The 26779-nt window shown below is 54.3% G+C and overlaps 1 protein-coding gene across 1 annotated transcript in view; it reads left to right on the top strand.

The window, feature by feature from the left end:
• The window catches only part of Ephrin (ephrin), a 57023-nt gene that overhangs the window by 20638 nt on the left and 9606 nt on the right, over positions 1-26779 (top strand). Inside the window, exons 2-4 of the mRNA XM_025306547.1 lie at positions 21390-21531; positions 22639-22939; positions 24852-25163. Coding sequence (XP_025162332.1) covers positions 21390-21531; positions 22639-22939; positions 24852-25163 — 755 coding nt within the window. The remainder of the gene's footprint in view (positions 1-21389; positions 21532-22638; positions 22940-24851; positions 25164-26779) is intronic.

Genomic DNA, 26779 nt, shown 5'->3' with positions numbered 1-26779 from the left:
GTAGCTTGTGCCGGCGACGTGACGCATAGCGATGTTATCGGTAATACCGTTCGATTACGCCACGCGCGTGTTTATTTTCATTTCATCTGTAACGCTTCCAATCGGCAGCTTTGCCACACTCCGTGATAGCACTCCGTGTCATTAATAAACCATCGGACGGATATGTATTAATCTTGGCGCACTACCACTACACCATCGTTACTACTACATGTCGGCAAAGCATAACATTATGCCCCCATTACATCCTCGCGCATTTCGCTTTCGTTTCAGCGCTGCACGGCACTCTCGGTTTTCCGCGCTGGCATGCAAAATACTCGGTTAGCCGACACCCGCGCGCATACCGTCGCTGCCTGCGAATATATTTCGCGTATTACGCTGCGTATTTCGCGACCCGAAATACTCGCGGGCGATTTTAACATCGGGGCGAAGGATCGAGATCTCTCTCTCGTGCATGCACGCAGGAGATCGGCCACGACCGGCCGCTGCGGTGGCGGCGTTCAGTTCGAGACCGAGAGATCCTCGCGTCCTGCGAGAGAGAGAGAGAGAGAGAGAGAGAGAGAGAGAGAGAGAGAGAGAGAGAGAGAGAGAGAGAGAGAGAGAGCTTCTCGAAGAAAATGTGCCGCGTAATGCGCCGCGGGCTTGAAATGAGGATGACCGGGTAGCGGATGAGAAGAAGGAAGGTGCGACGGGGTGGGAAGGAAGATCGGCAGATGCGGCTTCCCGGCTGCAGAAGAAGAGGCAGCTGCACCCCGTCGATGGGTGCCCCGGACTATCGTCCTTCCTCTCCTGCGTGTCGCGCGGTGATTCCACCACGGCCGAGCGCGTCTACCGAAACGAGGGACTCGCGAGACGCGCGCGCGATCCTTTCTCCCCCTCTCGCCTCTCGCTTTTCACCGGCTGAGGTTCCTCGATTTTCTGCCTGTCGTAAATATCGAACGTCGAGAAGGCACCGATGTGATAGGTATTTTGTAACACGATTCTTCGGGGAACGCCTGCTTCTTTGTGCGACTACGACGACGACGACGGCGTCGACGACGACGACGACGACGACGACGACGACGGAGACGACGAGACGACGACGACGACCGCTCGTGTGTTCATTTAACACACGTCGCGTTACTCGTCTCGTTTCCCATCCTTTTTCTTCTCGCTCGTGTTTGTCGCGTCTGTCTGTGTGGTATTTTTGTGCGTGGCGCTTCGCAATTAGCTCGCTGGATTCATTATCGCTGGTTAGATTGCGTCTTGCATCCTCTCGAGCTGCGAATTTCGGCTGATTCTAATTTTATTTCGTCCTCTTCATTATGTTGTCACGAGTCGCGTTTTGCCAGTCGACTGTGAGATGAGCGCTCTTTGAGAATAATATTCCCTCTGTCTATATGCAATTACACGAGGCAAATTGCATATCGCTCGCTGCACAAAGGCTCATATGTTGCGTCATATGTTTCTCCCTCCGTAGGTCTCTCTGATACGATAAGAGTATCAGAGCTCGGTATTCCTCTTATCACGATCTTATCAGAATCTTATCACAAGCGGCAAAAGACAGCTCTACCGAGAAAGGACATCAATCTATCGGTATATAGTTTTGTTTCATTACAAGCTTCTTAGAGTCTCCCGTTGTTTGTGTACTCGCTTGCAGGCGTAGATGCCGTAGTTGCGCCGCGACACTTTGCGAAAAAGATATTTTCTCCTTTAGAAACGTTCAATCGTTTCACGCCGATCTTCGTCACGCGTGATGAATCTGGCTCGCATGAAATCGGCTTAGAAAAGTAAGTAAAGTGTAGCAACCCTTCAGTTCCGTCTGTTACGTTACACGTACCAAAGTCGGACCTCGTGTCCGTCATACCGCAGAATTTACAACCTTCTACCCGCAATATTTATCGCGCAGAGTCACGTAAGAAAGTCCGCTCCGTGGCGCCGCGCAGGGCGGGGACTGTTAAATTGAGCCATCCTCGTGCAAGACATGCAAGAAGTGAGTTACTAAATTAGCAGCCGTAGTACCTGGCCGTCGGAATCCAGAGACACGGGCGCGACGCGGCGACGTAGGCGCGGAGAGAACGCGATGTCGAACTTGATATCAAGTTACGCGGCGCGAGCGCGCACGCGAGCCATATTTTCTATCGCTTTCTCGCGTCCTCGCGGGCGCGGCGGCGGCGGCGGCGGCGGCGGCGGCGGCGAAGCAGGAGGGAGAGGATAAAATCTAATTGCCGCGTGCGGCCGGCGCCAAAGCGCGCGACGCATTCGCTTAACCCACGCAGAGTGGGCCGCGAATACGGTATACGTGCAGGCGCGATGGAAACGAATGGTAACGGTGGTCGCGGACAAAGGGAGACGCGGAATCCAAAGTAGTCCGCGGCATGTCCGTGGCATCGCCCTCTCAATTAGCTGTTTTGCGCGCGGAATTATAATTAGAACTAGGAATATCGAGTTACGCGGTTCGTTTGCTCGCCTTGCAGGTGTACGCGCGCGCGCGCGCGCCGAAGACGTGTCCGATTCAATTATATCTTGCGCGTCATACACGCTGACACGGTGCATGCATAGTACGCGTTTCGATGTGCCGTGTAATGAACGGCGCGGATCGCGTTTTAATGGCGCTTCGAAAGACCTGCGTGTCGCGCGCGCTCGGATCCCCGTGCTTGCTTGCTTGCTTGCTTGCTTGCTTGCCCCAGCCTTTCGAAAGTGCGGAACGCGCCGCTCGTAGGAGGAACGGAGAGAGAGGGGCCCGGTTTTGCAGCCCCAATACCGTGCTGTAGCATTCACCATATAATTATAGAAATAGCCCCGTACAGAGCCGGCCGCGCGCCTGTTGCTACAACTAATATACCTGCGCAGCTACAGAATTTACGCGTCGACAACAGCTCGGCCCAGGGACCGATCGCGACTCGATCGCGAGTCGCATTAATTACTCCCTCATACGTCGCTGTGGTTTATCAGGCTGTCCCCTTTGATCCACCCTCGCTCGCTATTTCGAGACATGTTATGTGCCGTATATCTCGCGCCGTGCAATAATCGGGCACATTACACGAGCGCGCTCGTGTAAGAGAGCGAGAGCGAGAGGGAGTGAGACAGAAAGAGAGCTACGCGAACACGAGGTGTGTTCCTAAAGCAGGTGCCAGAGCAACGCGCGCTTAATTAGCGCAACGTTCCCGAGGCTCGGAAGTACGCCCTTCGTCGCGCGATGCGAGAAAATAGACGAGGGCAGCGACTCTCGGGAGAATCTCCCGAGATAGAGTAAGCGAACGGAGCGAGACGGAGTGGACGGAGAGCTGAGGAAAAAGAAGGACGCAAATGGGATAGAGCGAGAAGATGAGGGGGAAGAGGAGATGGCAGACAGACGGAGAGAGAGAGAGAGAGAGAGAGAGAGAGAGAGAGAGAGAGAGAAGAAAGAGAGAGAGGAGCACCGGTTATCGAAGGTTCAATCTTCGAGCCATGGGGCCGGTCACTATATGGGATTCTGGGGATACGGGGGAGGTAATCGATTACCATGGGACCGATCTTTCTCCTCCTCTTTTCTCCTGCCCTACCTCCTCCCGCTGCCCTCCTCCTCCCGCCGCCCTCCGTCTCCTCACCCACCCCATCGAGCGCGCGGCCGACGCCAGAATTTATACCTGGCGGCTGCTACGGAGATGCACCCTCGTCTGAATGGAGGCAGGGCATTCAACGGCGCCGCGAACTGTGAAACGAAAAATATATGGTTTCCGAAGGAACAGCCGTAGGTCGATCCTCGGGGGCGAACGGGATGACGGTCGCGGGAGGGCGAGGGAGAGACCGAGACGGCGAGAAGAAAGATGCGCGCGAGAGAGGCGAGGAAGAGCGAAATGGATTCTTTGTATTTCGGAGGCCGCGCCACGCGTTTCTGGATATCCATAATTGCACCTCGAGCGGATCGAGCGCGAGTTTCACGTGATTGATGACGCGGCTCGCGGATTTCGGAGCGTCGTCTGGAGATTCCACCGAGAGACGTTCAACGGCCAGACGTAGTCACGGAGTAAAATCAATGATAGACCCGACGATTACCCCGACATGTGTAATCCTTTCCTTTCGAAAGAGTTAGGAAATTAGTTCTTTCGTCAAGCCCCTTGTAATTCTAGATCGCTATTCGATCGAAAGAGAAAGGAAGAGAGAGAGAGAGAGAGAGAGAGAGAGAGAGAGAAGAGAGAGAGAGAGAGAGAGTAACTTTTGTTCAAAGCTAAAGTTGACAAGTCCCTGCCGCGGCAGCGAAATTTCCACCCGATCGAACCTCAGTAAGTTGCAGAAGCGCGACATCTCGGACAATCGACCGGTCTCACTGTTTGCACGGTAAAAAACGTACCGTGTATCGCGGGGTGGCGAAACGTCGCGTCGGTCGCCGAGTGTCTGTTGTTCAATCGCGCGGCCCCGAAAAATTCCAAATAGCAAACCACTTCGCTGTTAACCGTCCCCCCGCCCCACTCCGTCGCAATGTGGGGCACAAACAATACGCCGCTACCGCTAGCCGCAATATTTCTCTTTCCTCGGCGATGCACATCGAACAATCTCGACAATAGATCTCGTGCGGCTCCACCGTGGAACGATACGGATGAAGCGTGCGGCGGACGACGAGAGTGTCCCCCTCGTATCCTTACTTAAGATGCCCACAATCAAGTGGGCTATTATTTGCCGAAAACTCGACGATACGCCAGAGGGATTGATACGCCAGGGGGAAAGAGGAGACGAAGGAAAATCCTAAAGGCGCGGAAGGGGGAGAGGGACAGGAGGAGGGAGGGGGAAGCGAGCCGCGAGGACAATCTCAGGTATACCTTGGTAGCCCGCTTGGAAATCCTCACCGGGATTTCAGCGTCCTCGAGGCTCAGCAGGTATACGCGCGAGTCTTTCTACGCGGCTAAACCTTGGAAGCCGATAATCCAAAACGACTGCCGCTTCTTCTCCGTACGCTTGCCCCGAGAGCGGACAAAGACGATGCGTTGTGCGCGCGGAGACCTCGCGCACGCACCGTTAAAACTCATTCATCTAGGTCTAGGACATTGGGATTTATGTCCGACCGGCTCCTCCTCCCCGGGCTCGAGTGAGAAGCACCATCGTTCTCATTTCGTAACTCTGATCGGGAGATCTCGGTGGACGCGGAGAGATCCGTCAGCATAGAACCTCGGCCACAAAAGCCAGGTTTCTCTTAACGAACGTCACAGCGGGGAGACTCGAGATATTTTATGACGCGAGTAAATAACACGTGCTGAATTTAATTTACTCGCGCAGCCTGCGCGCGCGCGCGCGCGCGCGCGAGAAAACACCTCTCCCCGTATCTCCAGTCGTGAACGTTTGAAAAATCTCACGTTGACCACTTTGTAAGAAATCCAAGCTCCGTCGCGAACAGCAGTCATTGATCGACATCGCGCTTTCATCGTCATCGATTCGAGGCCCATCGATACGGAGGAAGTGAGATCGTATCTCCGACTCGTCGTGATTATCCGCGCACACCTCCTCGGCGAACTCATTCCCCGGCTCAGACCTAACGCAAACACTCGGTCGGCGGCGCGCGACCTTCGGCGCGCGAGTGAAGCCGCCTCGTAGAAGCTGTCGAGTTCCGAGTAACCGAGCGAGTAAATGAGGATTACGGAGCAATCATACATGTACATACGTACACACACACACATCCACAAAATATATATATATATAATATATATATACACATGTTCCGATCATCGGCGCGTTGTCCTTCGACGAACAAAGAGAAGTTCACGCAGGGCTCCAAGCACGCACCGTTAGGGCCCCATTTGTCTAGGGCGCCGAGATTTATACCGTAGCCACGAACCACGCCCCGGGTTCCTACGGAACAGGGCCTACCACTCTGGAGGAGCCATTTCCGAGCCGACGGAGGAGCCGTGGGTGCTCGCGAGGGAAAAAGGGCGGTAACTGGAAATGGTACCAGGGGAGAAGGTTCCTCAAGGTTCGTCTCCTCGCCACTTGCTCGGCCCCGTATTGGCACAACCGCTTGCCTCCGTCGCGCAAATAGAAGCCTCCCCCGCTGGCGACATGGCTTCTCTCTCTCGGCTGCCAAAGTCCTTTGTCCCGGAGGACACAGTGGCCGGTGTGGCCGAGGACACGCTGGCGCGGTGGCTCCTCCCCCTCCGGGGCTCCTCTTCCTCACCGTCTTTCGTCTCCTGCCGCCGGATGAAGACTCGGTCGCAAGTCACGTGCGGCCAGCACGGAGACAAAAGTCGAGGGAGGTAAAACCTCAGGCGTGCCCCGCCAACGAGGACGGTCGACGACGGTCCCGGCGGTGTTTACCTCGCAGCTTAGCACATCGTAAAGGGATGACGAGTCTATTTCCTTAGAACAAGCGGCGATGTTGAAGACACCGACGCAGCAGGGCGACGCAGAGGGGCAAACGGACGAGAAGGCACATGATTTATGCGCGACGAGGTCTCGTCGAAGAAATCGTGGGGATGTTGACGGACGAACGGGAATGTCGCAAAAAGTCGTGTCTCCCGTGCGAAAGGTCTCTCGCCAACACGAACAAAAAGGACCACGACCACCGGCTTCTCGCGATTGCTCGACGTGTACAAACAATCGAGAAAGACGGCGCGCTCTTGAAAGACTATGTGAACCGACGCTCGCGTGAGCGAACGCGCCGAGATAAAGCGCCGAGTGCAAATTCATAGCGTAAAATGTGTAGCGGCACGACGACGATCGGCGGCACCGACGACGATGATGATGATGATGATGATGATGATAATGATGATGATTATCGTAATAATTCGCAGTTACCACAGATTATACGAGAGACTCCTCGATAATTGCGTCTGATAATTGTGCTCGACTCGTATTCTTTCATTTAACGTGCTTTATTTGTTACGTTTAACTACTTCATCTCCGCGCGCGCGATTATTCCCCGCAGTTGCCGACGATTATGCGCGAGTTGCGTGGTATTATTACCATTGTTATTATCATCATCCCGATTCGTTGGTAATTATCGTTTTTTCGCGAGACTACGTGAGCGTACAGGATGGTCCGCCGAGAGAATAGCGCGCTGAAATCTTAGAGAGATATTTCAATATCTCAGTACAGTCTGCGCGCGTGGGACCGCGTAGTCTGCGTAATATTCGCGTTATTCTGGTCGAGTAAATCGGCGCGAGTGCGTCGAAGGATGACCGGTGCGGAAGCGAGTCGTCGGTGGTTAACAAGGTGACATATGCAACGCGCCGCGGTATCTATCCAGGGGTAGATACACGCAACGAGTCCGGTTCATGTCAGTATAGTTGCCGCGATAATGATAATCGATTCGGATGCTATCGTTGCCGAGGCAAAGAGCCGAGTCTCTCCCAAGAAAACCGATAACGATAACAACTAGCTTCCGCAGCCGCTCGGGCGGAATCAATAATTATATCGCGTCACGTTTCTTCTTTTTTCTCGCTGTATCTCTGAAACGCGTGACGTTTTATAGGCGGAGATATGCTCTAATCTACTCGTTAAAATAAATAAAAGACGTTGAGGGAGATATCTTTCTCTTTCCTTCGACCCCTGAATCCAGATTAGAGCGTGCAAAGAGGATCTCACACGAAAACCTGTACGATGAAGTACGATGAAGAAAGAAGAGATACCCCGCACGTCCCCGAAAATCATTTTTACGCTTCGTCTTGCTTGTAAGTCGACGGATAACGCGCTCGTCCGGCGTAATAAATCAAAGCACGCGGATACAATTTACAAGTGAAGTCCACACACAGGCAGGCTCTTCGTGCTGCCGAACGACGCGCATCTAAGCGAGAAGAGAGCCGTCTTGCAAAACGCATCGTCGGATCGAAGCTACACACGAGAGCGCGTCTCGCCGCGAGTCACCACGCCGCGCAATCAGCCGCACGTCCGTTAGCCACACGTACGAATTACGAGGAAGCCGAGATTTCTCACCGATGGCCGATCAGAACGGAGATCTCGCTGGCGGGGCACGACGGCGCGGCGGGGTCGACGTCGGGCCCGCCTCCGCCGCCGCCGCCGCCGCCGCCGCCGCCTGTGATTTTCCGCGGCGCGGTCACGCGAATTCGTGACTGTATGCCGCTCGAATCGCGCCGATGTGTCACGCTGGTGTGAAACGTCCCGGCACTAGGAAGTGACCCTGAACTGTCGCGGCGACGGGCCGCGCGTACCTGCGCACGACCGATGTCCACGAACAATGGAGCTATCGCGGGGATATCAACACGACGGCCGCCCGAGGATCTGACTCCGTCGTTATGGAACGGGGGAGAGGGGGAGGGGTCCCGACCCCGGGCCCTTGGCACCGAGAGACGCGGGTTATCCTCCATATCGACTGGACAGAAATGTCTCAATGCGGATCTCCGTCGCTCCGAAGAAATCCGCGCCGGTCGTGGGCCGTCGCTCGTCGTATCGTCCCGGAAGACTCCGCGAGGGCGCCGCCGCTATCTGCGCGCGAGGATGCCTCGACACGTGGCCCGAGAGGAGTGTCCTCTCCATTAATCCTGCCTGAGAGAGCGTATCGAGAGCGGGACAACAGGCGGAACAACGGCAAGCGGGGCCGCCACGCTCCGTTAGCGTGAGGATTTTATCGGCGTACGAAATGAAACTACGAACGCGCGAAAGTCGATACTTTGCGTTTTCTCCCTTTGCGATCCCTTTACGAGTGTAAACTCGCGAGTACTGAGCGCTCCGCGCGCGGGGCTTGCTTCAATGATTTGTGCGTACTGTCGGATTAAACCTTGAAGACTCGTTTGAGTGCAACAAATGAATCTCGTGCTATGAAATTCATAAGCTTTTTAGATTCATATGTTTATCTTGCGCATGTAGCGCTGAATATACGCGGCGAGACGTGTAATTATGAGCCTCCGCTTATTACAGTCGAGAGCGCGATTTATGAATTATACATCGCAAAATACCGACTCGTGTCGACTTCTCGTCCAACGCCCGCGAGGGCATCGCATTCGGACGCGCACCGTGTCGCTGTAATGAAGCAGGCAACTTCATCATTATGTTGCGATGTTTAATTAGCCGTAATGGTGTCTATTTATTTGTATCGACGAACCAGTTGTTTCTACGTTTCTCGGCCCGAATCGGCCGAAAATACCCTCGTACCGTTCCCTCTCGTCCTTAAGGTACCATAGGGAACAAGCGCTCTCAGACGCTCGTAAACCTCTCATCGACTTTCTTCGTACACGGTCCCCCCGCTATCAGCTATAAAACCGAACGAAGAAGTCGTAACGTCGCATCAAGGTCGCCGCGAGTTCCGCGCTTTCTTCCTAAATCCGAAAGCGACGGCAACTCCGCCCAACAGTGGTTTTCTCCTAATCGACTTTCGAGGGCCCCATAAACCCAACGGTCGTAAAATTAAATCGCCGTCAAACGTCACCGTGAATCGTCCGGTCTCTCTCGCGGCGGATGTCGCCGCGGCATAATGTGAATCGCCGCGGTAAAATTAGGAAACGCGCGATTAAATAATTATCAACGTTTCCGAAGCGGCCGACGCGCAGGACGCGCCGGGATGGGGTCTCTCTCGTAATCGGGTGCTCGGGTACACTTTGAAGTAAGGCCGAAATTTATTTATACGAAGGACGGAGTACAATTTGGCCGATAATCAGCAACTTTGTGGGGCAATAATTATCCGGCGATCGTCGATGAATAATTTATGACGATGCGGAATGTGTAGCTTCCAATTCCGCGAACATCACGCGGCCCCGCTATTAATTGGTTCAACACGCTTCATGTCAAAGGTGCACCGGCCGTGCTCTTCCGCTTCTTGCGTCTACGATACCGTGATTGATGATCGTCCGGCCGCGTACGAGAGCGACCGGCGCAAAAATAATGGCAGTCATAAACTCGAAACAAACGTTTGACGCCACGTGGCGTACCAAACTGCGATAAATCGTCGATACAAAGTTTCCGGCTATTAATTCTCATAGACCGAGCCTATAAAAAATGGGACGCGCAGTTGCATGTCCGAACAGTTGAACCTCCATAATCGCGCGCGCCTCTTGGCGGATCCTCGCGAAGAAAAATCCAGTTTCGATTTTTTACACCTCGGGGAGATAGATCGTCCTCCCAGCCTCTGATCCACGCTACTTTGCGCGGCGCGTTTTCGTCCCGGCCATATCCGTCTCGCTGTGCCGCCGCGAGAGAGCGTCGGACTCATCCAAGCGCGAACTACGTTTCTGAAAGCCGGCAAATCAATCAGCAAGGCTAATTAAATACCCAGCCCCGGCGACGCGCCGTGTCTCGCGCTGTGTTATCACCTGTTGAGCCGCGGCGCGAATGCAAAAGACGAGAGCGGCGAGTTGTCGCGCCTTTCGGCGCGTTTGATAAATCGACAGCGCGCGCGCCTCGAAGACGCGACAACACGTGCGCGCCGCTTTCCTCTCATTCGTCGCGGCGAACCATCGAGAGACATGCTTTCACGACTTTACGCTTCCGTACTTCCATATCGTCATATTTTCACATCTTTATAATCCTTGTGAGAGAAAACGATTGAACAGAATATTACAAAGAATATTACTGAAAAAGGAGTCTTGTCGTAATAACTAGCTGCTTGTAACGTAACGCTCGATTCACCGTCATTTTTCTCGCGGAAAATCACAGTTTAGCAACAATGTTCCACGTTAACGCGACTACATTGATTTCATACCTGAAATATCGTTTTACAGCGATGTTTCTTTTTACTACATAGTTTCACTCCTGTGAGGAGGCGCGTGAACTCGGCGCTTTTTCTCCTTTTTCGAAAAAAGTAATTTTGTACGGTTTCTTTCCACCGTCGGCCCTCTGATCTCTCTCCGGAACTCCCGACACCGACACTCCGTCCGTCCACTTTAGTGCCGCCGTTCCGCGCCTCTCGCGCGAGGCGGCGGAGGCGGCTTTTAATAGGACGCCCGCCGTCGCGGCGCGCGCGGATCGATGAACTTTGGCTATAGGCGTCTAGGGACCCTCTAATAAAAGTCACGAAGTAACGTCAAAGTCAACTCGCGCGCACCACGTCTCGTCTCGCTTTCCGCCGCATTGTTCGTCCCGAAATAGTCCGTATGATAAATCGAGAGAGAGGGAGAGAGAGAGATAGAGAGAGAGAGAGAGAGAGAGAGATGGTACGCGCGTCATTGGGTCGCAAAGCGGCTAAATTGCACGAAGAAGAGAGCAACGTCGGGCAAATATAAAGCACAATGGCCTGCACTCGTCGATTCTTTCATTCCCGTAGCGCGGATGCTTCCGTGAAATTATCACGGATTTGCGCGGAACGGTTTCTTCTAGCTGAGATAAGACGGCGCCGATTAGATACGAGGATGTTACTCCGCGACTCTTATTAGAGAGAGAGAGAGAGAGTGAGTTTGCTCGGCTCTCGAGATTGATCAGGATTTTTCTCGTAATTCAAGAGGAAGAGGAAAGGTTTATGGATTCGTTCCCCTCGGGGATGTCGCGCTCTGCGACGCCGACGACTGGAAGACACGAAAAATGTTGCGGTAGATAAGAGAAATGCAGGGACGCGGGCGGGCGGACGGGGGAGAGAGAGGCGGCGCTCATAAAACGGATCGTATTCGTTACGGACAGAAGAAAGAGACATGAGGAAGATGAGAGAAGGGAAGGCCCGTTTGGGAGAATTTAACGCGTGACCGGAAATTAATTTATGGCCGAAGTTCGACGATCAATGAAGTATACCCCCCGTGTTTTATTACGACCTCTCGAATACTTAATCACTTCCTGCTCCGCGGTACAAGATGACGTGATACACACAGCGGTCTCGGCGTCTTGGATCTCGATGTTAATATCGCTTTTTAATTATGTCAATTATACGGAGGTACGCCTTATAATCGATGTCGCTCGGGAAAAATGAGAGACGACAATTCGAGCGACGACGGAGAGTCGTGAACCGCGATATTCATCTCTCGTTCGACGATTCCGCGGAGATTGCGCACGCTCTCGTGGGAGAGACGCGGCGTCCGTTAAATTTCGCAACGCGGAAATTGCAGTACTCGCGCGCGCGCGCGCGCGCATCTACCGAGCGTCACAGTCGTCACTATTTCTGCCGAATGCGCTATAGTTTTCGGACTACTGACGTTCAGTGATTCACACTCCGGACGTGTCTCGGGTGCACTCGAAATGCGTGACTCATCTCCATCCGCATTAAACGCGCCGTCTCGCCCGCGCGCGTAGTGTCGCGGACGTCGCGTCTGGCACCCTCGCGGTGACGCAACACAGCTATATCGCGCGCTCGATCGTCTTATCAAATCCGGCCGCCGCGCCGCGCCGCGCGAAACGAGACGGCGCGGCCGTGATGATGAATTAGTTCGAACAGGCCGTGACGGAATTCGACAAATTATATCGGTGCTCGCCATTTCGACGCGCGTAGAGCCAGCGTCGCACCGCGTCGGAGCGCGGACGGAATTTTACCCCGGGGCGGGGGGCGTCGAGTGAAAAACCACCCCGACGCCTCGTTAACTAGCGCTCCACAGCTCGCCGCATCGCGCACTCGGCACAGCATTTCTTTCCCGGCTCTTTTTCCGGCAACGCGCGCTCGCGCGATGATTGCCCCGGCGCGGCAAAAAGACGCGAGAGATTGGCGTAACAAATGCGCGAAACGCGAATGACGCAACTATGCCGTGGCGGACTTTTTCCCGGATAGCCGTGGAAACACGCTCGTTGCCCCCTCGTCTCCTATTTCTTCGCCTTCTTGGCTCCTTCTCCGCGCGAGAGTGTTCCAGCCTCGCGTGAATTAGACGCGTATACCGGAGAGAATTTCATCGGCAATCTCGCCTCTTCATTTATCCGCTGTAATTTACACATTCCTCGAGGATGTCCGATCGAGTCCCTCCTTCATGCTGCGTCAGCTTGAAATTAATCAATACTCGTGCGTGCGCTTATTTATCTGGAAATTTCTGAAATAACCGTACGACCGGCGAGATTATTCGTCTCGCGCTCTCGCGTTTGTTGAATCAGGCGATCTCTCTCTCTCTCTCTCTCTCTCTCTCTCTCTCTCTCTCTCTCTCTCTTTCTCCCTCTCCCGCCGGTTTCCGGCAAATCCCTACACCAGGAAAAAAAATTTAGTATCTCTAACAAAACTGTTTAGTTGAGGCACTTTTTTAATAGCAACCAAATATCTTGTTTTATATAACAAAATATTTAGTTGTCTCAACTAAATATATTTTTCTGCTCTGTTCTCTGGACCAAATGATTTTATTCTTAGACTTCATATATAAAAATTAAGCATTTTAATTATTTTATCCATAAAAATTACATAATAACGAAATATTATTTTACATAAACTAAAATAATGCCCAATGGATACTATTTTGTGCACTAAAATTTAGATTTTATACATTAAAAATTATAGTGTTTTTAACAAAATTCATATAGTTAGAGCTTTTCGGTTGCTATAACAAAAGTATTACGTTATACGAACAAACCGTAATCAAACAAGATATTTGTTTACAGAAACTAAACAGTTTTGTTGGGCATATTTTAACCAAATTATTTTGTTGTTACAACAAAATTTTGTTTTTCCTAGTGTATTTAAGCCGGAATACGAGGAATAGTCGGAACGAGAGGAGTCCGCGACGGAAGGCGACAAACGCGCGACAGGGCCAGGCCGCAGGAAGAATACGATAAATATTTGAAGTTAACTAATAATAACGCCGCGGCCGGTCTTAATGGAGAGAGACATCCAAAGGCGAGCCGCCGCCGCAGTCACCCGCACGCACGCACGCATGCACGCACGTACTCACGCAGGCACGCGAGACGCGTTTACGTAACGCCTTAATGTCGTGCATCAAGCGGCCCGTGCCTCGTACGGACTTAGAGCCGCGCTCGTCGTCCAGGAAGTTGCCGTGAGAGTCACGACGTCGCGACGTTTCTAAATATCAGCCCCGTGCAAGAATGTTGCCGCGCGCAGCAGTTGCAAATGATAGGTGTGTAGGCGCTAACGACCAATTATCGCGTCCCTCCCTTTCAGGGTAGCGCTATATATGCGCGCGCGAAAACATGAGGTATTGCCGTGAGAGATCTTCGAATGGCCGTTGGAGCACGATAGGGCTGCAAGAATGCAGAAGAATCGATCGAAGGCTACACGAACGAACGAACGATCCCGGCAAATCCGCCTCTTCAAACGTCGCACGAGAGCCAAAGGCTCTTCCAGGCGAGAGGAAGCGAGAGAGAGAGGAGAGAGAGAGAGAGAGAGAGAGAGAGAGAGAGAAAGAGAGAGAGGAAGCCGACACGAGAGCCTTATTCGTCTCGGGACGCGCGTATCGTATGCGTGCTACCCCAGACTGAAGGTTGAATAGCCACATCGAGCGTTTTCGTATTTGGACGGTCTTAAGTACGCGTCCGTCCCGAATGAAAGAAAACCGTCGCAACAAGACCGAGTTTCACATGTTTAACTTGACGGGCAGCACGGCGCGGCGCGGCGCGGCGGTGGGGACGAGCTTGCTCCGCTCGCTCTCCCTCTCGAGAACGCCTAATGGACTCCCGAGCGAAGTGTCCATACGGCGATAACTAGTCTCGTGTCGGGCAGGTAGCTTCGCAAACAAAACGATGATTCCGGGCTCTTCTTCCGCGGTAACGCTCGGTTTCACCTCCGCTAATTACGGAGGTTACTCGACAAGAGGTGCGCGGCTACCGAGAGAGCATCGTTCGATTGTAGCACGACGCTCGGGGCGAAAGACAGCGGACGCTCGCTGATTGTAAACGACGAGGTGTTATCCCAGAGCGGCGTCTTCGCCGGGGAAGTCGGTGGCGCGCGCGTGCCGGCGAGTGCGAGCCCGCGGCGGACATCCGGATATCGCGCGAGAGGATCGATTGCGAGAGGAACGCGTGCGTTGCGTACGTTAGCGAGCGAGCGAGCGGACGACAAATCTACATCAGCTTCGCGGCCTGATCGACATCGGCGGAAATTGGAAACTACCGCGAATGCAACTGTCGGGGGGTAACAAAGGGCTCGCATATTGGGCGGAAATAAAATCACCCTCGGGGGAACCAATCACGGCGCGGCGCGGCGCGGCGCGGCGACGGCACTTGCAACTGCCGGGCCGGGCAGGTGCGAAGGACCGATGTACGCCTTCCGAGAAATGACTTTAACGATTCCACACCCCGCGACCGTGCGTACCGTCCGGATTTCACACGTAAAATTAACGCTTTTCCCCTCCGGGCGTGTCTTTCCTGTTTTACGTGGCAGGGCGACTCTTCCTGGCGCGAGGAACAACTGCGCGATCTGCGGATGCCGTGAACTTTTGCCTCGTCGTGATCTCGCGACGAGATGCGACCTAATTGATTGGTACGCGAAAGAAAATTTCTGTATTTGTGCAACTCGGGTAAAATCAAAGCCTGAGACAAAATCAATCCGCTGCATTCACACGCGCGCACATAAGGTGGCGGCGGCGAGTTCGCGCGTCGGCGAAATCACGCGAGGCAAATTTATATCCCCGTTTACGATTTGCGGTCTCGCGCGCGGGTATTACGAGTCCGCGCGAAGAGAAAGAAACGCGCATACATCATAGGGGCCTCAATGCCCGTTTGAGGAATGAACATGATGAATGAAAGAGTCAAGCGGTGGTCCCGAAGCCGTAACGTCCGCGGCGGCGTCATTTCGCATTCGCTCTTTTCCCCTTTCTTCCTTCTCTCCTCTCTCCTCTCTGTCTCTCGTCTCGTCTCGTCTGCTCTCTTCTTTCCGCGCGCGCGCGCTCTCTCCGTTCTCTTTGACGCGCGGTCTCGGCTTTGATATTCCTGCCAGAATATCCCACTTATAGTTAGTGCACGAGCGTCCGTTCCATCTGTCTCTCCGTCGCTCCGCCTTCTCCTCGCCGGCAGGGGCGGATCCGTATGTAAAGTAACGAAACTTAAGAGCCAACTTTACAACTCTGTCAAGCGCCGTCGCGCGGAATAGTCCCGTATTCTCAAGCTGTAAAGCGTAAACCGTGGAGCAGGAAGCTCCGAGTGGAGTGGAACACGCGAGGATCATCGGCGCGAATCGCGGCGGGCGAATGTCAAGTGAATCATCATTCACGCGACACTCGCGTAGATTCGCGATATGCCGCGAGAGGACTGCGAGAGCGCGCTCCTCTGAGCCCGTGGAAAAAGACAATTGCGGGGAACGACGTGGCGGCTCGTCTCGCTCTACCGCCCGGTCTCCGTCCCTGCGGCGATTCATCTCGGTTTTCTTCCTCCCCCGGTCTTTCCACATTTCCTTTCCTTCTCTTCTCGCGATTCTCTCTCTCTCTCTCTCTCCCCCTCTCTCTCCCTCCCTCCCTCTCTCCCTCTCTCTCTCTCTCTCTCTCTCTCTCTCTCTCTCTCTTTGCGGCGCGCACGTGAGGTAAGCTTTCCTCACCGAGTTTCTCACCGAGCTCTCTTTGTCCCGCCGTCCCAGGTCCGCACGAAGAGTTGCACTCTTCAGGAATTGTGCGCGACGCTCATCTCGCGCGGCGGCGGCCGAAGCCGCGCGCGAATCCTCTTTCAATTTGACGACACGCGAGGGTCAAGGATCGGGAACGAGAGGTTCTCTTTGTGGCCGAACGTATCGCCCCGTTGCCTGCTTTCGGCTCGGGTTAACTCGCACCCTCGCTTTTGTTCGCGCCTTCGTCTCAACATTGTCGACGTGGATCGGCCGCAATCGTGACGATTGCATTAACCCTTTCCGATGCAGTCCGCGATGTTGCTCTTCACGGTCGAGCAGTGTGACCGTGTCCTTGCGTGCTACATTTAATTCTTTCTTCCTGGAGCTAGGAATGTCGAGGACGTCGGGGAGTGAGACGGAAAAACGTTAGAAACCGAGGTGTCCTCGCACCTCGGAGGAGGAACGACCGGAATTTGCTGAAATACTGCAAATGGTGGTATTCTTCGGAGCAAATCGGACAAGTAATAGCTGAGGACGCTATTGAGAATTGTAGGGCACGCGGCTGCGCGTCTCGTGAAACAAAGTAGAGGCATCCGGGAGACACAAAGTTATCGATGTCGCGACCAGTGGGACAGAAAATTGCCGTCGCCGAATGGCTGACAGAAGCGACACACCACCACGGCCGATCCGAAAACGCTGGTAAACTCCGAATCGGAACACGCCCACTTTTTCGCGATTCCAATTAGGAAGACCCTTTTGCCGGGTTTGCCCCGGCTAGTTGATTGGCGTCGGCTAGACGATGGTGGGAATTAATGAAGACAGTCGGAGGTGGAGTGTGTGTGTGTGTGTGTGTATGTCGGCGGCCAAATCACTTTTGCGCTCGTACGCGTCGCGGAAATCACTTTGACGATTGCCGCTCGCGCGCGCACGAACCATGCTATTGATCGCACTTTTCACGATCGATGCCGAGTTAAAACGGCGTTTTGAGTGCCTGCGCGATGAATTGCCATCGTCCATCAAGTACGACGGTTGTCGCATCCACGCACCTTTATATACACTCTTTCTGTCGCAACACTGGAAAAAGCAAAGAGAAGGAAAAAAGAAAATACGAGCATTGAGAAATAATCGTGAATGCAATCTACTAGAACGAGCGCGTGGAAAGAGGAGGAGGAGGAGGAGGAGGAGGAAGGCACGACTACGAAGGCTCGATGTCTGCGCGTAGTACTTTCGAATCTCGGACGGGTCACCTAGCGGAGGTAGCATACATATTCATGTCGAGTGTTTACCTAAGGCCAGAAAAGAACTGTTAAGAACCGAGGCGAGCTATCACATTAATACGAGGGTACTCGAGGGATCCTACGAATACGTAGGTATATGCAAATGACACCGTTCCCCGGGGGGAGACCCTTAAATCACACATCGGGGCTACCTACCAATAACACGTCCGGTCGGCGTGCACGTACACGAGAGACGTTCTTTGTGCCCCGGTCTCGGAGCGAATGGAAAGAGAGGGCGAAGAAGGGCGATTCGAGGAGCAAAAGGCGATCTTACTTTATAGCTCACGGTATCGTGCTGGTACTCGCCAGGGAAAGGAAGAGCGGAGAAAAAAGGAAGGGAAAGGAACGGGGCAACGTCAACAACGGGAAGGGTCGAAACGACGGGAAAAAGCTGGCTTACGGCCGAACTTTCGCGATTAAGAGGAAGACGCGAGGAGCCTCTCCTCCGCTCTCCGCTCTCCCTGACCCGACGGTGGCAATAATCGGGCGAATAAAAAATCCCCGCCACGGCGAGGAACGGCCGGGGCGGTGGAAAAAAGTTAAACACGTTTGACTACGTGTTTCGGCGGAAACGGCGATAAAGCTGCTCTCGCGTATCGCCTCCTCCGCGTACATTATCCGTCGACGACGACGACGACGACGACGACGACGACGACGACGACGAGGACGAGGACGAGGACAGTCCCCGAGAAGCTTGCCTCGTCTCTGCGAGTCCGAGCAATCGGACTCAGGGCGAAAGGAGAACGCGGCGTTTTTATCACGAGTAATTCAGGCTGCCACGTACATATACGGTCTCTAATAAATTCGTGAATGGCCATGCCGCGAACGAAACATCCTATACGCCCACGCGCACGCACACACGCACGTGCACGCGCACATGCGAGCGAGCGTGTCCCTCGTGCGTGCGCGTTTTCGGTCGTTGTTGCGGCGCGCTTAGGGTACCGGATTCCGGACCGATGGGAGGGGGGGGGGTACCCGGAGAAAAAGGGCGGCGAGGAGAGAGAGCGGATATTATCGCCAAACGTTAATTTGCCCGTGGCCCGGCCTACCTTCCAATTTTCGGGCCCTTACACGCCCACTTACGAGATTGTCCGTTAACGCTCCGAAACGTCGGGACGCGTACATTCGACGCGTCCGCGTTTCCCGACGCGCAGCGTCGTGCGTGTCTCTTCTCGTGACAGGCGTGACTTGTGTACGCGCGCGTGCACAGCGCGTGCTCGTGAGAGAGAGGGAGAGAGAGAGAGAGAGAGAGAGAGAGAGAGAGAGAGAGAGAGAGAGAGAGAGAGAGAGAGAGAGAGAGAGAGAGAGAGGCTTCGTATCAAATTTGGGGATCGTATACTTTGACAAATTTGCGATCAATCTGCCCGCCGCCGTCGCGAATACCTCCACGTAATACCGGCACGTAATTATACATTATACCTGTCGCATAATTTCGTACCCGAAGACAGAAGGGATCCCGACATTATCAGCGTTGACGTATTTATATCGTTATAATGAGGGAAACGAGCGTTTTTAATTACGAGACGCAGAGTCAAGGCTCGCCAGCGCTGGCGGGGATATACTCGATGATTTTTTTCTCTCTCCACTCTGGTTTCATCTCGGACGAGAGACGACACTGCTCGCACAATTCGCGCGGCTCGAGTCGCTCGAGTCGATTCTCGTAAACTCCGGTGCCGGAGATCGCCGGAACTTTTTTGCGCGAATTGCGCTCGCGATTGGATGAAATCTCCAGGAGATTTATGCACGCGAAAAAGATAAACGCTCCCGATTTACGGCTTATATCGTCCGTGACTGACTCTACATGATCCGATCGCGGAAGCAGCACGCGAAGCTAGCACGGGAATATGAGAAACAAGCAAGAAAAATATCTATGCGCGCTTTACGCGGGCGAGCGCGGCGGCTCGGATGAACGTTGAAACACATAAGAACACGTATACGAACACGAGAGGGGGAGCGAGCGAGAGAAGATATATAAATATACGCGCGTAAAGCTCGGCTGCGCTCGTGATGCACGCGCAAAAAGCAGATGCGTCGGATGCGGTGCACGCATCTACGTACATAAGCGGGTAAAACGCGAGCGAGGACGGGAGACGCGGCGTAAGTGAAAAACGCCGGGATAAGGCACGGCGCGCGCACTACTGTGCTGGCCGGGCGGGCGGGCGCGTCCTGAAGCGCGCTCTCGAATACAGCGGTGTGCTCTCGGTGAAATCGAGTCGCTGACAAAAGAACGAGAGATATGTGTCCGTACGAACACTGGCGCGGCGCGTACTTGTGCTCGAAGAGACGTTGTCCGAGCAAACGTCGCCCGCGACGTCGCTGTCGATCGGGAGTAGACGAATGCGCGCGAGTCTACTGCGAGAGCGGAAACAAACGTTTTCGGCTAAACACCACGAAAGTTGTTCTCACCGAGGTGAAAAATTACCTCGCGATTCATCTCCACGTTCCGACGTCGAACGACGTCACAGCGGGGGCTTATCTCCGCTCTCGACGATTCTCGATTTTCGAAATGGCTCGACGCGAAATACAAGAAGGCCTCGCCGTACTTGCTTACGCGACTTACTCGACTTGCGGGCCGCGTATTAGCGTGTGCGAGAACGCTCGCGGTAAGAACCGGTTATATAGGAACCGTCCCGCCACCTCTTCTTCTCTCTCTACACCTTCTCTCCATTCTTCCTCTCTTCATCCGCCGACCTTTAGTTCCTCCATCCTCGCCGAGTATATCCCGGCAAACCCGCCGCCGCGCGCTACATAATGCGACGGCGCGCGTGTGTGCACGCGTGTACTAGCCGCTAGCTAGTGCATACCCGCACGCGTAAATGTACGGGGTGTCCGTGCCGAGATAGACGAACGACTGAAAGAAGGAGGAGACGATCGTCGTATCCGCGTTGGAAGCGTCGCGGAAGCTCCGCGACGAGTGACGAGCGATCGGAGCTTTCGCGGTTTTTGGTTCGCTCCCCGACGACTCGATTCGTTTCCCGATAAACGAGATACGTTTTCCAGGTCGGCTTTTCCGTCAGCTTCACTACGTGACGTCAGCGTGACGTCGATGTGAAGGTCCGCCGCGCGTAGGTGTCCAATGTCGGAAGAAAAATGGGAAGGGAAAAAGAATCATCGAGACCCTCTGATGTTTTTACATTTCTCGACAAAGAGACCCCGATTAGAGGGAAATTTTAGAACACCCTGTATGAGGGCCGACCGGTACATACACTTGCGCGATGCTTCGACACCATGGGCGCCTGCCTATCTGACGTTGGGTGCTTACGAGGGCGAGTCCACGTCTTTTCTTTTTCTCCCTTTCCTGACCTGGCTACCGACATGCCGTAGGGACGCGCTGGTTCCCTCCGTTCCTCTGCGCACCGGCGCTGAGTCCACCGGAGGCGTCGGCATCTCGCGAATGTTTCACGGATAGTCTTGGAGCTGGCTGCGCGGAAACGGCGGTATGCCGCTGCATCGCCATAGTCTACTGGAAATATGATCTTCCTCGAAAAGCCGTAGGCTCCGGGGACTTGAAAAAGTCCGCTCTCCGCGCCACGTCGGAGATCGGAAAAAGCATCCGCAGTGATGATCTTTCCTTTACACAAATATTTCTCTTTGGTCTATTCAGTAAGAACGATGCATTTTGCTGATATCCGAGTGTAAAATTGCTGCAGAAAACAGCGTGCGATGCTGAAGCGATATGCCTATACACAAGATTGATAAAATGTATAAATTTGTGAAACGAGTGGAGCGTGAATGATCAGTAGTGCCGCGGTGTCTGATGAGAGACTCAGAGTGATGAGCAAAGATCGTATCTTCGCGATCAAGTCGCTTACGAGTTGATTTCTCTGTTACAGATTTCGAATAGACAACACAGATCACATAATCGACGTGAACAAGCACAACGCAGCGTTCGAGTACGATCAGGTCAACATAATATGTCCTGTGTACCAGTCGGACACGTATGATGACGACACTGAGAAGTACATCATCTACAACGTAAGTCCAGCGTTTCGCGATATTTATTTTCAACGCTTACAAACCTTGTTGTACACCTACAGTGCGCGACCGCTTTCTCAGTCAGTTGGCTGCGACGAGAGTTAATCACATAGACTTCCGTCCATTTCGGTGTATCCACGTAGATTACAAATACGTAGCGTGACGTCTGCGGCGACACAGCAACCGCGTGAAACGTCAAAAAAAATCAGTCGATCAGTGTCCGCTGGTGTTTAGACAGCTGTCGCTGCTTGAAACTGGCTGCTTAACCCGCTTCTATTATACCGCCAAAACGACATCCGCTCTTCGACAAGCGTACCGTGCTACTCGAGATGTAGATTTACCGATAAGTACCGAAAGAAATATCGGCTGTACCAGTGCCGGTTGGCCACGAGTCTCTCTCACGATGTCTCTCTCAAGTCTGGATTCGTTTGTGAAGAGGGAAGTCGTCGGGCCGATTTCGCCGTTGCTTGCGCCGCGCCGTGCTCGGTCGCCCTCAGCTTCTCAATCGCTCAAAAATTCCGATCTCTATTCGCCGCACGGATTTTCGCCGAACAATTACTCCCAATCTGCAAAACTACCCGGCCACCACCAAAGTGGGGACTCGAGCGATACCGACGCTGACGCAGCGCGAACAAGTCCGACGGCGGCGCTTACTCGGCCGTACAAACTTCCGCTCGAGAAGCAACTGCGGGAAATTCTCGGCTTTCACGGGTGTAACTATCAAACATTCCAGCGGCGTCCGCCCACTCCTTGGCAAAACCTCTCCAAGACCGTTCCTGCGTCCAGCGCGTCGACGGTGACCTAATCGCTTCGGTCCACTCGATTGTCCCTCCACCCTCCGTCATCCGTCGTGCCATTGTCTCCGTCGTTTCTTCCCGCGCGGCGATTAGCCCCGACAATGAAGCCCTCTTCTCCGCACGAGGACGAGAATCGTCTCTCGCGCGGGGGGAGGGGGGACGCGGGACACGGACCATCCTTCTCACAGCGATCAATCAGCGATTAATGTCGCTAGGACGTTGCGGCCGCAAGGCTTCGTCGCGCATCGCCGATCGATTATACCGTCGTCGCCAAGCGTCCACTGCAGGATTCCTCTTGGGCGTTTTGCAGGTGTCCAAGGAGGAGTACGAGACATGCCGGATAACGAACCCCAGTCCGCGGGTAATAGCGGTCTGCGACAAGCCGCGCAGAACGATGTACTTCACCATCACCTTCAGGCCGTTCACGCCGCAACCCGGTGGTCTCGAGTTCCTCCCGGGCCACGATTACTACTTCATCAGCACCTCGTCCAAGGACGATCTCCACAGGCGCATCGGCGGCCGGTGCACCAGCCACAACATGAAGGTCGTCTTCAAGGTCTGCTGCGCCGATGCCGAGACCTCGTCCTCGTCGGCGACGTCGCGTAACAACTGTAAGTAATCGCTTTGAATGTTGTCGTCGTAGCGACTACGACGGCTTCCGGCGGATCTACGAAGATTGATGCGGACGCGGGATGAGTGATGACCGCTTCTTCGGCATTTCAATCGCGCGCATCGCAGGCTGAGGGATGGGGGTTCTTTCCGTACCTGGAAAATACTGACGCGAAACGCAGCCCTCCGCGCTCGCCCAAGGCTGCGCCTCCATTGTCCTTTATTACCCTCGGAAGCGGAAAGTTCCTCATCCTCGTCCCGGCGAGCAATCGGCTCGCGTGCCGATTCGCTCCGCGGGCTCGCTCGCTCCCTCCGTCATTTGCGCGCACTCGCGTACTACGCCGCCACCCGAAATGCATGCTCTTCCCATGAGGAGGAGGAGAAGGAGGAGGAAGAAGAAGAAGAAGAAGAAGCGGAGCTCGAGCAGCGGTTATATTCTAATTTCTCAATTATCATAATCTGAAATTACAGGCGTCGTTTGTACGATGGACACCGCCTTTTCATTCCACGTGTAAATCACGTTCTTTGACTCTTCGCGCTTTCTCGTTCCGCTCTCGACCTCCGTCGAAGACGCGCGCCCCGGAAAGGAGAGGAGGATAAAAAGACGAGCGAAAACGGGCGGGAAGGAGCCGCGTGGACGAAACAGAAATGGTCCATAAATTCATTATCCCGTAATCAGCTACGCGAGGAACGGCTACCATAACGGACGGCGTGTTCGTTTCGTTCGCCATCCTTCGCGCGCTCTCATTTCTTCCTCTCGTCGTCGTCGTCTGCGTCGTCTTCGTCTTCTTCTTCTTCTCCTCCTCCTCCTCCTCCTCCTCCTCGTGGCCTACCCGGCTCTTCATCTCCCGCCAGCCTTCCCCGAGCGTATTCACTGTCCCTGCCGCCTCTCTTAAATAATCCCTATCGATTATGATCCTTACCGTGCGTCATTTGTTGCGGTCGGGGTGACCGACGCTGTGTCCCGGGGCACAATAAATTCTACCGTTTCATTTCACCCCGCTGTTCTCTCCTCAATTCGTTCCGTGGCATCCTCCATGCAGCGTCCTCCTCCCGTTCCTTCGCCCTTTCCCTTCCCGGGGCCTCGCTCCCTTTCGTTCCTACCACCTCCGCCCCGGCGAAGACGATTCATGCGCCATAATGACCAGCTATTTCGCCGGCTGGGGAACTCTGAACTCTCTCTCTCTCTCTCCCCGGCATCTCGGACATCGGAGGTTCCACGGCCGAGGCGAGAGGCCGACCTCGTGTCTACGGTAGACGTCCGGGAGTTCGCGCCCGCGCGGCTACTTCCACGCAATTATATCGCCCGGAGGCGCGTTCCTCGGCCGCGAGTTTTATTTCCAAGGGGTTAGCAGGTACACAACGGGTCCGGCCGCGCGTCACGACGCCGGGGATGATCGATGGGAAATCGAATGTTTCGGAGTATATCTTGGCGAGATGTACTTCTCTCACGCGAACGCCCCGCTACATGTAGATGTTCGAGCGAGAGTGAGAATCTCCGTCGCGGCGCCAAACAGATCCCAAACTGTCGTACGTGCGATTTAAAGACACCCGCTAATTCCGATCCTTTCATGGAACGCTCCTACGAAGGAACCGAAGGGGAACGATTGTACTCTCATGGTACCTCTTCGATTCCACGATCCGACAGCGGGTTATCGAAAACGTCATGTTTAGCAAGTAGCCGGCGCGTTTCAACGCGTAACGGTACGAATTTTCCTTCCGCTCTATAATAAGGCCCGCGGTCGACTCCGCAGACGTTCCGAGAACAGCGGCCGTTCCCGTAACGGCCGGTCGCGCCGAAACCGGCGCAGAAACCGCCGTCGATTATTCTTCGACACCTGCGCGTCGCTCCGCGATCGGCGGACGGGAGAAGCGAGGACCGCGTAATCACCGAGTGCCGTTGCTGTTTTCCAGCCGTAGCCGTGACCAGCAGCACCGTGCCCAGCAGCAGCTCGACGAGCACCGCGATTTTGGGCGGCGGAGCCGCCGGACTGCCGCCCCCGCCGCCGCCGAGCGTCTACAAGGGCGGAGATCGATTCTACCCGGGGGGCAGCATTCATCATCATCACGATCATCATCAGCCGGCCACGGTGGCGCCGACCCTGCCTCACGTACCCCCGCCGGCCGTCTACCCCGCGCATCCGCATCAGCCGCAGCCGCCGATTCACAATGGATCGCCGTCCCCCACGCCGCCCAAGACTTCGATCGGCCAGAAGAAGAAGAACAGTACGTACCACGGTCGCGTCGTCACTTTGCCATCGCGCTCTGTCTATCTGCTTGCCTGCCTGCCTGCCTGCTTGCCTGCCTGCCTGCCTGCCTACCTGCTTGCTTGCTTGCTTGCCTGCCTGCCTGCCTGCTTGCCTGCCTGCCTGCCTGCCTGCCTGCCTGCCTGCCTGCCTGCCTGCCTGCCTGCCTGCCTGCCTGCCTGCCTGCCTGCCTGCCTGCCTGCCTGCCTGCCTGCCTGCCTGCCCTGCCTGCCTGCCTGCCTGCCTGCCTGCCTGCCTGCCTGCCTACCTGCCTACCTACTTACCTACCTACCTACCTACCTACCTACCTTACCTACCTACCTACCTACCTACCTACCTACCTACCTACCTACCTACCTACCTACCTACCTACCTACCTACCTACCTACCTACCTACCTACTTACCTACCTACCTGTCTGCCTGGCCTTTCTGTCCGGACGAAATATCGGACTCGGGAACTCGCGCTCCTTCGCTCTGTGCTCTTCTCTTTTATTGCCTCTTATTATTTTCGGATCCGATCGCCGGGTATCACCTCTCGCACCGATACCGGTCTCGGGATGTGTGGAGTCATCGGACAGTTTGTGGGAATTCGATTAGTCCGTCGTGGCTCTCCTTTTGCTCCGGCGGGAGAACACCTGGCGTAATTAAATCACGCGCATGGGATACGCGAGGTGTACCGCGCGCGCGCGCGGTAATCATCGACGGTCATTGCGGATCAACGTTAATTGACAGTCGGAGCATCAGCAATGTCCGTCGCGTCAGACCGGGGCTTGCTTCTCGTGCATTTGCCTTGGCTTCGTTCTATGACGTCTTCTATTATCTACATGATGCTGCGCGTTGCCGTCTCCGCGGCAGATCCCGGGTCTAAATTACAGTAGAAATAACTATGATCGATGTCAGTTATTGGCCGCTCGTGTAAGTCGTGTTCCATCGGATTATCCTGCTTCGCTCGCTCATTACCAGCCGATTGTTTTATTTTCGCACACACAGTTCCGACGTCTCATATTTTCCATCTCTAATCTCGTTTCTGTTTCTCCCTCTTTCTTCTCCCCTAATTGACTGTTGCTCCGTGTTTAACCATAAATAACCCCTCGAGCCGTGAGATATGTCTTCGCCCGGCGCGAAGATCAATTTCGATGAGTTATTAAAAGTCACAGTTTCGCTCTCTCATTGACGCTCATTAGACTCGCGTTTGTCGATAAGAATCGGACCGACGACTGTACGCTATCGCTAACTATACGTGCCGTAAACACGCACGGGCTTTCGTGTGTACACACACACACACACACACACATACACACACACACACACACACACACACACACACATGCCAGGTGCAGCGCCGGCGAGCGCGGTGTCAAGATCCGATCGGATGAAAACTGGCCGAAAGCCATCTGTCGATCTGGCATTGCTCGCTCTTCTTGCGCCGACGTCTACGATAATTTGACTTCTAAATGCACCGCGTACGCGCGCGCATTTGCATTTCGCCGATAAGCCGCGCGGATAGCCGCTCAGCCATTAACGTGCCGTGTTTCCGAGACACGGCGCGATAGGGAATACACGTTCCCGAGGTGTCGACTTGGAATTGCCAAGGA

The sequence above is a fragment of the Harpegnathos saltator genome, unplaced genomic scaffold (assembly GCF_003227715.2).
Source record: "Harpegnathos saltator strain DR-91 unplaced genomic scaffold, Hsal_v8.6 scaffold125, whole genome shotgun sequence".
NCBI lineage: Eukaryota > Metazoa > Arthropoda > Insecta > Hymenoptera > Formicidae > Harpegnathos > Harpegnathos saltator.
This window is presented reverse-complemented; position numbering and strand designations above follow the sequence as displayed.